Here is a 12,735-nt window from a genome sequence, read left to right as displayed (position 1 = left end):
GTTAAACTAGGCATTTTTCTACCCCATTTACATATAAAAATTATTTAAAACCAAGCTAAGGTCATTTAGATATGAATTAAACCATTTTAACATGTCATTTGTGCAAAACAATGCAAACAACAATTTTAATCAGTTTTAGTAGGGATAAAAGTTGCATATTGTTAAACAACACGAAAAACTGAGCAAGATGCATATATGACATGTTTCATTTGGATGCATGGATATTTAGTTATGAGCATTTTAAACTGATGGCATTACTGTAAATAAGAATGCACTGGGAAATGGTAAAATGCACATACTGAAAAAAATATGCACGGGCCGGATTCAACGCACTGTGCAAGCCCAGTAGCAGATTTGTGTGCGTGCAAACAGTACAGGAAAAACAGAGCAAAAACTAGGACCGGCTGGGACTTGTTCCCACGACCTCCTGAATAGAGGAGCAGGGCGTTAACCACTGCGCTGCTGCTGCTGCATGTTGTGCAAATCAAGGGCGTCGCTCTACTTGAACAGAACCAGAGACTAGGCCTTCTTCTTCGTGGATCACCAAGGAACTGGGTGACGACGCCGGCGAGCAAGACGGCGACCGTCGCGACCACAGGCTAACGGCGGGGGTGCGGAAAACAGTGAGGATGCAGCTACAGGATGGGCGCGTTCAACGGCTCGACCTCGAGCTCGCCCTCGACTCGGGCATGGCACGGCGGCTTCAGGCGACGCAGGGCGGCAGTGTTCGAGGCCATGGCGGCGGGGACCTGGTTTCAGAGAGGGAGAAAGGTGAGCGCGAGAGGAGCTGTGCGGAAGGGAAAGAAACAGAGCAGGGGCGACAGGAAACGAGGGCGGCAATGCTGTTCTGCCTGTTTCTGAAGAAAGGGAACAGCAGCAGAAGCATCCAGGCAGGGGTGCGCACGAGGATCGCCGGGAAGACAGCAGCGGCCGGCGGACTTGACGCGTGGGATCCGGCGAGGAGGCGTCGGAGATGGCCGGTTCGGGCCAGTTTGAGTCGGGGAGGCGAGGAGGCAGGGGTTCGGCCCTCGTCCTCGAGCGCTCGCAGAAACAGGGGAGGTGGAGGAGAGATGCAGGGGAGTGGAGGCGGCGAAGTTGACACGGGAATGGCCAGATCCGAGGCGGGGGAGGCAGATGCCAGGGACGGCTGGATCCGGCGTTCCCCCGGTGACGGCGACGGAACCTCGAGGCCGAGCTCAGGCAATTGCGCCCCCTTTGGTTCCCTGTCCAGAACAAAACAGGGAGGGAGTTTGAGAGTAGGGAATAAAAATAAGGCAGAGAAAGGAAGGGGAGAACGAGGTGAGGGGAAGGAGATCCGGTGGTCCGGCAGCAGAGCTCGTCGGCGCAACTGCTGGAGGCAAACAGCAGCGAGGTGGGACGCGGTCTCCTCGGTTGGGAGCTCGGGCTCCTGTGTGCACGGGCGGATCGGGAAGGTGGAGGTTGGCTGCGGGTTGGATCGATGGCGAGAAGTGGCTTGAGCTGGTTGGTCCGGGAGGGATCCCGAGGAACCAGGTGAAGTGGCGGCACGGTGGGAAAGGATGGATGGGACAAGGCCCTAAAATTTAGGGTTGCTGGTTTATATAGTGAGTGGGTCTATATGCAGACTAATGGAAGCCCTTCGATCTAAATCGGACGGCTGAGAAAATATAGGTTAGGAAGTCCAATTAACAAAACGGAGACGTTTTGTAGATGTTTGGGGTTGATCCGGATCCAACGGTGACGACTGCCCGGGTCGGGTTCGGGGACAACTTTCGGACGCGCGCGAGGGGAGGTCCGCGGTCTGACGAGAGAGGTTAGGTAGGGCCTGGCGGTAGGTAGTGAGCTGTTTAGACGGTCTCGAGCTGAGAGAAGAGAAGAGAGGAAGGCCCGGCGACTGTTTTCGGAGACCGAAAACGTCCGACGTGTGCCCGGCTATAATGCCGCTATAGTTTAACGGTTGGGCTATCAAACAAACTCTAAATGCGATGGAGCTTGATAGGCGGTCTGTCTACACTAAAATAAGACCGCACGCCAACTTTCAACCCATTCCGAGAACATTTTCCGGCCACTTATAAAATAATTTTTCGGACGTGTCGCGGGAGCGTGCGAGTGTGGTTGGGCTCAGAATGGACAACGGAGAGAACTCGGAGAACCCGGACGAATGCAGGTTTTAAAACATGATGATGCAATGCACATGATGACATGGCAAAATGCAACACGCAAGCAAATAACAAGGCAACAACAGCGAATAACAGGAGGACACCTGGCACATCGGTCTCGGGGCGTTACAACACTCCACCACTACGAGAGGATCTCGGCCCGAGATCTAGAATGGCACCGGAGGGACAACGCAAGAGATAAAGAAGAGGTAAAACTAAGTTGCTCCTTTGACAAATGAGTGAAACCAACGAACCTTGAAAAGGTTAAGCCATTTCAAGAAAATAATACAATGGAGAAGAACGAAGCTGAAAAACACTCCGTTAAAGAAAATAAGGAAGAACAAATTCGAACAGCTCTCCGGTTGGAAAGATATGCAAGGCTTGATAAAATAAAGAACTTGAGCAGCGAGCACACAATCCGGTTAAAAGGATAAGCACGAAAAGAACATGATATTTGCACAAACGAGATGATGGGTGAATATAGCAGCAATACAAAGCCTCTGGAAGAAATGAAAGAATAGAAGTTGGATCGTCGGAACAAAAGAACGGAGAAGAAAACAACATCTTCTACCTCCGATGAGCTTGAAAAGCATTTTAAAGAGAAGGGTCGCACGGAGTTGTTGGAAAACCAACAACGAAAAGAATAAGCTTGATATGGTCTTAAGGAATACATCTCAAATTATGAGGTGACAACCTGCCACTCACGGGAAAAGAATTGGATTGATAAGAACAAGGAGACGAGAAAGCTATATCACCGGGAGGATAAAAGAAGAACTTGGGTCATTTATAAGCACCATAATAGCAACAAACCTTAGAGAAGGCTTTAGGTGAAGTATAAACCCAAGATAACTCCAAAGAAGAGATTGATGGATTTAAAATACCTCATTTTTAATAACATGTGAATCATGAAACATGAACTCAAATTATCAAGAATGACATAATACCACCTCCAAATATACGGTAGAAAGAAATTGCACTCCGGATTGCAAGATGAAGAATGCTTGAGCTCCCTAGAAATGAATCTCGATGAAAACTTCGAGAAGGAATTAAATCCTTGATGAAACACCATGTTGAGCCTCCATGAAGAACTCCGGTAACAAAGGAATGAAAAGAAAGAGAAATTGAAAACACAAGGTGAATCCTTGCAATGATTTAGATGGATCTCCGTGATAATTAGAGCTTGGAACTCCGGGAAAGAAAAGATGAAACAAATGAAACTGAGAATTTGATAAGACTCCGGAATAAGGAATTAATCTCTTGGATGAAACAAGAATAAGAATTACATTATGCTTATCCTTCATCAATTAAATTGATGACAATCAATGGATTTGACATATTACTTATTCTCATAGAAAAGATTAAGAGAGATATAACATAAACTTGGGAAGGTCTTCGACGAATCCACCGGTAGGATTGAAAACAACAAATGAATTGATATGATAACAAGGTAAGAAGAATCTTGAACGAACCACCGTAAGAATTGAAAATGAATGAAGAGAAGATAAAGAAACACCGGGAATAATTAGCAAATGAACGAAGGTACTTGAGAGAATTTAGATACAAGAGGACGAATAGTTCATGAACTGATTAGAGAATACTTGACTGATGCACCGGTAAGATTTGGAGAACAATAGCTGAAAGTTGAGAATGAATAAGTCTTCTAAAATGATGGGCTCCGGAGGAAGGAAAAGAATTTTCGTGATCAAAACAATTATGAGAGGATGGCCTTGAACTAGAACCACGAATCTCTGAGAGAACGGATAAGATATGGAGGTAAAACCCTTCTTCGGTCTTCAAATGATGAGAAAGACGACGAGAAACACCATCGTGAATTATTGAGACACTCCGGAATAAAGAAGAATAGAAAAGTTGAACCAATGATGAAAAGAAATGAAGATCTTGGAGAGAGACATTTGACTGATGATAATTCATTCTTACGTCAAACTTTAGAAGATTTGAGAATAATTCCGGGAGAATAAGAAGAGTCAGGTAAGATCCTGGGAAAAGACCTGTGGGTTAGGGCCCACTGAAAAGATACACCATAGAACGATTTCAAAGAGAGATTGCACCGGTTGAATTTAAATGGCTTGAATGAGATAACATCCTCGAAAGAGCTTGAACGAAAGCAGAGTGTAAGCACGAATCTTCGGGATATCTTGAGCACTCCGGAACAATTGAATAGCGAGAAATGAATGATTATGAGGTGCACAGGCATGAGGAGGTATTTGAAACGAGGAAAAAGGGATATGATCAACACCAAAACTTGGATTGAATTCACCGGAGAAGAAAACGAGTGAAGGGTGACGAACTGGAAGCTCCGTTAGAATCTTCATGAGAATAGCCGGATAAGAACATTGACGGAAAAAGAGTGGAGAGGCTTCCCATCAATAAAATGATAGTTGAGTAAAAATTCTGAGTCCTCGAAAAAAACAAGGGGGGGGGGGGGGGGAAAAAACAAAGGAAACTTGGAGACGGCTGAAACAAATACCGTTGAGAAGAACTGATAATTGATCTTGCGGATGTTGAAATGATCAGATCCACTTGAAGAAAAGCACACCTGTGAAAAGGATTGACATGAAAAACTCGATGATCGAGAAGGATTAGTATTCACATAGGAATATGAGAACACCATTTAGGAAAGGTATGGAATCCACATTTGACTTCGAAGCAACTCGAATCCCATAACTCAAAACAAAAACAAAGGATTGGCTTGCAGAATAAGCCGGAACAAACATATGATAGAGATTTCGTCCGAAGTTTTCATGGTGGGGCCTACACGGGCTCGATCGTACATCACCATCATGTACAAGGCAGTGCACATGACATACGAAGCGTCCCCGAGTCGGCATAGCCAAGGAATCTTTAAGACACAATGAGACCATTGTAAAACCAACCGTGAATAGGCGGACCACTAGACGTCGAACCCCAATTTCATATCATACATCTGTCGGAAAGATATCCTAAGAGCTACTTGAATTCCCACTTATAAACTCCCGAAACTTTTCCGGTTATGTAATCAGATGTTGGGGATACATGGGAAGCATAATATCTCACCCAAAACTAGCAAATCCTACATCCAGCTGTATCCATCCTTCAACACATAACCAAGAAACCTTCAGAAATCATCTACCTCAACCTTCGAAAAGCATCCGTTATACGAGTTATGGCAATACTCCCGAACTCCCGCCCCAGTACTGGGTGGCGTCGAGGTTATCTCACCAACAACTGCATAAAAGAGATTTTCGATGTCCGCAAAACTAAACTCAGGTATTCCAGAACTGCAACGATAAAATTGTGACGACAACACCTCGGAGCTCAACTCCCCGGGACACTGCCAGAACCCCTAAATGACAGGAGGCACCAAGAACAATGTTCTCGTCACAAAACCATCGGAACGATTCCAAGATACCCGCGTGATTCTAAATTTTTTTTACTGAAATTTGAGAAGAGAAGAGTCAAAACTCTACGTCAGGATGCCTCACCAGAGCGACGAAGGGACTGAGGAGTAAAAATAATTCCTAAAATATCCGATATATAATTCCTAATGACTCAAAACATTTCTAGACTCAATAACGCCAGTGATTCGATCAAGCAGGGGGCTCCTAAGGTCGGGGAAGGCTCTGATTACCAACTTGTATCACCCTCGATGCGGCTATATCTCTCACGTGTCGAAGCACGACTTAGAGGCATAACCGCATTGAAAGCAATGTCGCAAGTGAGGTAATCTTCACACAACCCATGTAATACATAAGGGAAAGAGATACATAGTTCGCTTACAATCGCCACTTCACACAATTACATGAATAAAGCATTACATCATCCAGATACAATCAAGGTCCGACTACGGAACCAAAATAAAAGAAGACTACCCCAAATGGTACACAGATCCCCGATAGACCCCAACTGGGCTCCACTACTGATCAACTAGAACGAAACAACACAAAGGACAAGATCTTCATCGAGCTCCTCCTTGAGCTTGGTTGCGTCATCTGCACGGTATCATCGGCACCTGCAAACTGGTTTTGGAAGTATCGGTGAGTCACGGGGACTCAGCAATTTCACACCCTCGCGATCAAGACTATTTAAGCTTATAGGAAGGGTAAAAGGTATGAGGTGGAGCTGCAGCAAGCGACTAGCATATATGGTGGCTAACCTATTCGCAAAAGAGAGCGAGAAGAGAAGGTAAAGCATGATCGAGAAACTATGATCAAGAAGTGATCCTAAAACAACCTACGTCAAGCATTACTCCAACACCGTGTTCACTTCCCGGACTCCGCCGAGAAGAGACCATCACGGCAACACACGCGGTTGATGTATTTTAATTAAGGTCATCTTCAGGTTTTCTACAACCGAACATTAACAAATTCCCATCTGCCCATAACCATGGGCACGGCTTTCGAAAGTTCAAATCCCTGCAGGGGTGTCCCAACTTAGCCCATCACAAGCTCTCACGGTCAACGAAGGGTATTCCTTCTAGCGGGAAGACCCGATCAGACTCGGAATCCCGGTTACAAGACATTTCGATAATGGTAAAACAAGACCAGCAAAGCCACCCAGATGTGCCGACAAATCCCGATAGGAGCTGCACATATCTCGTTCTCAGGGCACACCAGATGAGCCAGACGTCGGGTGGGCCAGCCCAGAGTTGCCCCTGGTAGCTCTAGACATCGCTCAGTTTGGACCAACACTCAGAGGAGCACTGGCCCGGGGGTTTAATAAAGATGACCCTTGGGCAGGCCTAACCAAGGGAAAGAAAAAGGCTAGGTGGCAAATGGTAAAACCAATGTTGGGCCTTGCTGGAAGAGTTTTATTCAAGGCAAACTGTCAAGGAGTTCCCATTATAACCCAACCGCGTAAGGAACGCAAAATCCAGGAACATAACACCGATATGACGGAAACTAGGGCGGCAAGAGTGGAACAAAACACCAGGCATAAGGCCGAGCCTTCCACCCTTTACCAAGTATATAGATGCATTAATTAGATAAGAGATATTGTGATATCCCAACAAGTAAACATGTTCCAACAAGGAACAACATATCCATGTACCAACAAGGTACAAACTTCATCTTCACCTGCAACTAACAACGCTATAAGAGGGGCTGAGCAAAGCGGTAACATAGCCAAAACAACGGTTTGCTAGGACAAGGTGGGTTAGAGGCTTGGCTTAACAACATGGGAGGCATGATAAGCAAGTGGTAGGTATCGCAACATAGGCATAGCAAAAGAGCGAGCATCTAGTAAGCAAAGATAGAAGTGATTTCAAGGGTATGGTCATCTTGCCTGAAATCCCGCAAGGAAGAAGAACGAGTCCATGAAGAAGACAAACGGACGTAGCCAACGGATCCTCACAACACGACGTTATCGGAAACAACCCGAAGAAGCAACACCGGAAAAAGCAAACAACATAGCAAACAACCATCACATAAGCATGTTTGAACCTGTTAATGGATGAATTGGCCGTAGCTCAGTGTTCATCTTTTGTCAAGCATTATGAGTGGATCCATGCCATGTATTTTGTTGCCATGTTTGAGTGATGTAGCATAATTATCTTGATGCATTTAGATGGCTACTTGCGGTTTATCGCAGATCGGTGCCATATTTGTTTTGCTTGCCTTTCCCAAGCCGTGCATCCGATTCCGGTGATCTTTATATCGATTTCAAGCGAAATCATCTCCTCTTTCCAGTGGCACTCTTGGATTTCCAAGTTGAGTCCAGGTTCATTCTTTCCCTTGCAAATCATGCATATGCATCGCATACCGCATCCCGCATATCATACCATGTTCATGTGTTGGTTGTTTACTATGTTGTGTGCTTCTTTCCGGTGTTTGCTTCTTTGGGTTGGTTCCGATAACGTCGTTATTTGTGAGGACCCGTTCGACTGCGTCCATTTGTCTTCTTCATGGACTCGTTCTTCTTCCTTGTGGGATTTCAGGCAAGATGATCATACCCTTGAAATCACTTCTATCTTTACTTGCTAGTTGCTTGCGCTTTTGCTATGCCTATGCTGCGATACCTACCACTTTCTTATCATGCCTCCTATATTGTTGAACCAAGCCTCTAACCCACCTTGACCTAGCAAACCGTTGTTTGGCTATGTTACCGCTTTGCTCAGCCACTCTTATAGCGTTGTTAGTTGCAGGTGAAGATTGAAGTTTGTTCCTTGTTGGAACATGGAGATGTTGTTCCTTTTTGGAACATGTTTACTCGTTGGGATATCACAGTATATCTTATTTAATTAATGCATCTATATACTTGGTAAAGGGTGGAAGGCTCGGCCTTATGCCTGGTGTTTTGTTCCACTCTTGCCGCCCTAGTTTTCCGTCATATTGGTGTTATGTTCCCGGATTTTGCGTTCCTTACGCGGTTGGGTAATAATGGGAACCCCTTGACAGTTTGCCTTGAATAAAACTCTTCCAGCAATGCCCAACATTGGTTTTACCATTCGCCACCTAGCCTTTTCTTTTCCCTTGGGGGCCGCGCGCCCAAGGGTCATCATTATTTTAACCCCCCCGGGCCAGTGCTCCTCTGAGTGTTGGTCCAAACTAGAGCCCCTTGCAGCGCCACCTCGGGGAAACTCGAGGGCTGGTTTTAGTTGTACGGACTGCTCATCCGGTGTGCCCTGAGAACGAGATATGTGCAGCTCCTATCGGGATTTGTCGGCACATTCGGGCGGTGTTGATGGATTTGTTTTACCATTGCCGAAGTTGTCTTGTAGAACCGGGATGCCGAGTCTGATCGGAATGTCTAGGGAGAAGGTATATGCTTCGTTGACCGTGAGAGCTTGTGATGGGCTAAGTTGGGACTCCCCTACAGGGATTTGAACTTTCGAAAGCCGTGCCCACGGTTATGGGCAGATGGGAATTTGTTAATGTCCAGTTGTAGAAAACATGAAGTTGACCTTAATTAAAATGCATCAACCGCGTGTGTAACCGTGATGGTCTCTTTCCGGCGGAGTCCGGGAAGTGAACACGGTGTTGGAGTTATGCTTGATGTAGGTTGTTCTAGGATCACTTCTTGATCATACTTTTATCGACCGTGCTTTGCCTTTTCTTCTCGCTCTCATTTGCGTATGTTAGCCACCATATATGCTAGTCGCTTGCTGCAGCTCCACCTCATACCTTTACCTTACCCATAAGCTTAAATAGTCTTGATCGCGAGGGTGTGAGATTGCTGAGTCCCCGTGGCTCACAGATACTTCCAAAACCAGCTTGCAGGTGCCGATGAGTCCGTGCAGATGACGCAACCAAGCTCAGGAGGAGCTCGATGAAGATCTTGTCCTTTGTGTTGTTTTGTTCTAGTTGATCAGTAGTGGAGCCTAGTTGGGGTCGATAAGGGACCTTTGTCGCATTTGGGGTTCTTCTTTTATTTTGGCTCTGTAGTCGGGCCTTGATTGTATTTGGATGATGTAATGCTTTATTCATGTAATTGTGTGAAGTGGCGATTGTAAGCCAACTATGTATCTCTTTCCCTTATGTATTACATGGGTTGTGTGAAGATTACCTCACTTGCGACATTGCTTTCAATGCGGTTATGCCTCTAACTCGTGCTTCGACACGTGGGAGATATAGCCGCATCGAGGGCGTTACAACAGGGCACATAAAAATACAAGGGTTGCATCTCTGTAAAGATGGCACGAAGATGCTCCTAAAATATGTAGACATGATGCTCAAAAGATGCACACACAAAATGCTATGAAGACAAATCAGCATGTTATGATGGATTCCAGCAAACAACATCATTTAGCACTTTTGCAACAATGATTAGGGCATCAATGTGGACGGTAACATGCATGCAAATGACACTAGCATGAAGAGCATCACGCGATGAACATTTTGACATATCATACGCACAAAAACAAAGTTACGAGCACGAACTTATGGCATGTCAAAGGGGCACAGATGAGATGGATTTCCTAGGGACTTAGAGAGAAAAACTATCCCAAGATCTAGGGTTCGTCCATGCGTGCGAACCAAGGTGAGGCCGAGTTCGCCGGAGCCAGCCGGTGCGGAGGTGGACGATGAGGGGGTGGCCGGAGAAGGCCGGGGAGGTCCGGGTCGCCAGATCCTGGCGGCGCCGACCCGGATCTGACCGGAGGCGATGCCGACGAGGGGTCCTGCGGCGGACGGTGGTGCAGGAGGGCGCAGTCAGCGGCGGGCAGTGGCCGTGCGGAGACCGAAGCGGAGCGAGGCGGCGGCTCAGGCGCGTGGGCTGGGAGGGCCCCGCGCGAGCCTGGCGGGCCTGCAGCAGTGGGAGCGGGCGGAGGCCACGTGGCGCGACGGAGTTGGCCCTGGGCGGCGGTTGGACGCGTCCGACACGGAGGGAGAGGGTGGAACTAGGGTTTGCTCCAGGATTTTGACGGGGGAGGACTTTTTATAGGTAGAGGGATCTAGGAGAGGAGTTTTGAGGTGCGGTTTATGCCCGCACGATCTTGATCCAATGATGGAGAGCATGGAGGGGGTTGGATGGGCTAGTTGGTGTTGTGGAGTGGTGTTGGGCTGCAAGGAGAGAGGGGTTTCGATGATTACACGGTTAATCGTTGGGGCATGAAACGACCTCCAAATGGATCGAAATTTGACAGGCGGCCTACCGGTGATGTACCAAGGCCACTTGACAAATCTCGGTCCATTCTGAGAACATTTTTCTCCCGCTCACGAAACGAGATCTGAGAAGTGCAACGGGTGCATGTGTGAGTTTCGGATTCCGAAATAGACAACAGGGAAAATGACCGGATGCATGAGACGAACACGAATGCAAATGAGATGCACATGATGACATCATATGAAATGCATGCCATGAACAAAATGCAAAACGAAGACAAAACCCAATCACGGAGGACAAACATAAAACCTAACTGGAAATGGCAAGAGTTGGAGTTACAATTATGGAATGTCACATCCAGTATGTTACAACTCTCCACCACTACAAGAGGACCTTGACCTGAGATCTAGGACTGAAAGAACTTCGGATATTCAGAACAGAGGTGATCCGCGCGCTGCCAAGTAACTCCTTGGTCGGAATGGTGGAACCACTTAACTTTCAGGAATTTGATTGACTTCTTGTGAGTCTTGCGCTCGTTTTCTTCAAGAATGGCAACGAGATGCTCATGATAAGACAAGTCTTCTTGGAGGTCAATCTCCTTGAAGTTGACAGTGCGCTCGGGCGTCTTGAAGCACTTGTGAAGCTGTTACACGTGAAACACATCGTGCACATTTGAGAAGTTGGACAGAAGCTCAAGTTCATAGGCGAGGTCGCCTCTTTTGGCAATGATCTTGAAAGAACCCACGTATCTCGCGGCAAGCTTCTCTTTGATAGCAAAGCTTTGAGTGCCTTTCATGGGAGAGACTTGGAGGTAGACATGCTCTCCGATCTTGAAAGCCAAGTCACGGTGCTTGCTATCATAGTAGCTCTTCTGGCACGATTGCGTGGCTTTGAGATTTTCACGGATGACTTTACACATTTCTTCAGCTTCTGTGATCAAGTCATTGCCAAGAGGTTGGCGTTCACTAGTCTCAGACCAACTGAGAGGAGTACGACACTTTCTGCCATAAAGAATTTCAAATGGGGCCTTGCCCGTACTTGCTTGGAAGCTGTTTTTGTAGGAGAACTCGGCATATGGGAGGCAATCTTCCCACTTCATACCAAAAGAGATGACAAAAGCTCTGAGCATGTCTTCGGGGATTTGATTGACTCTCTCGACTTGGCCACTTGTTGGAGATGGAAAGCCCTGTTGAAGCGAATGTTGGTGCCCATGGCCTTCTGGAAGGAGTCCCAGAACATGGAAGTGAAAATGCTTCCACGGTCTGAAGAGATCAATTGCGGAATTCCGTGCAACGAGACAATTCTAGAGTTATATAGCTCTGCCAACTGAGTTGCCGTGATAGATTCTTTGATTGGAAGGAAATGAGCCACTTTAGTAACGTTCTCAATGACAATGAAGATAACATCACTCCCACGCTTGGACTTGGGAAATCCAGTGACAAAGTTCATTTCGATATGATCAAACTTCCATTGCGGAATAGCAAGAGGTTGGAGGAGACCAGCTGGTCGTTGATGTTCTACTTTCACCCTTCGACAGACATCACATTCATTCATGAATTGAGCAATCTCTCGTTTCATTCGAGTCCACCAATACGATTGCTTGAGGTCATGGTACATCTTCGAACTGCCTGGATGAATGGAAAGAATAGAACTGTGTGCTCCGTTCATTATGACCTTCCTTAGATCACCTTTAGGAACCACAATCCGGTCCTCAAAGAATAAGGTGTCCTTGTCATCAATGTGATAGCACATGTATGTGGGTAAGCCCTTGGCAACACCCTGTTTCACCTTCTTCACCATGCCATCTAGGAGTTGTGCCTCACGAATTTGATCTTCCAAAGTTGGAGTGACTTGAAGGTTGGCAAGAAAACCTCGAGTAACAACTTGGAGGTTGAGCTTTCGAAATGCTTCATAAAGATCCGGTTGGAATGGCTTGAGAATTAAGCTATTGCAATAAGCCTTTCTGCTCAAAGCATCTGCAATCACATTAGCCTTGCCTAGAGTGTATTCAATACTTGCATTGTACTCTTGAATCATTTCGACCCAACGAGTTTGCTGG

The 12,735-nt window shown here is 46.5% G+C and overlaps 1 protein-coding gene across 1 annotated transcript; it reads right to left on the bottom strand.

Annotated features, from left to right (window-relative positions):
• Positions 1-285: 285 nt before the first annotated feature.
• LOC125516772 (lysine-rich arabinogalactan protein 19-like) lies at positions 286-12,476 on the bottom strand. The gene is made up of 3 exons (XM_048682090.1): positions 12,351-12,476; positions 905-1,555; positions 286-749 (listed from the first exon to the last, which is right to left on the bottom strand). Exons 1-3 carry the CDS (start codon positions 12,474-12,476, stop codon positions 636-638), a joined length of 891 nt encoding a protein of 296 aa, XP_048538047.1. The 3' UTR covers positions 286-635.
• Between the last annotated feature and the right edge of the window lie 259 nt (positions 12,477-12,735).

Source organism: Triticum urartu, chromosome 6, assembly GCF_003073215.2.
Source record: "Triticum urartu cultivar G1812 chromosome 6, Tu2.1, whole genome shotgun sequence".
Classification (NCBI taxonomy): domain Eukaryota; kingdom Viridiplantae; phylum Streptophyta; class Magnoliopsida; order Poales; family Poaceae; genus Triticum; species Triticum urartu.
This window is presented reverse-complemented; position numbering and strand designations above follow the sequence as displayed.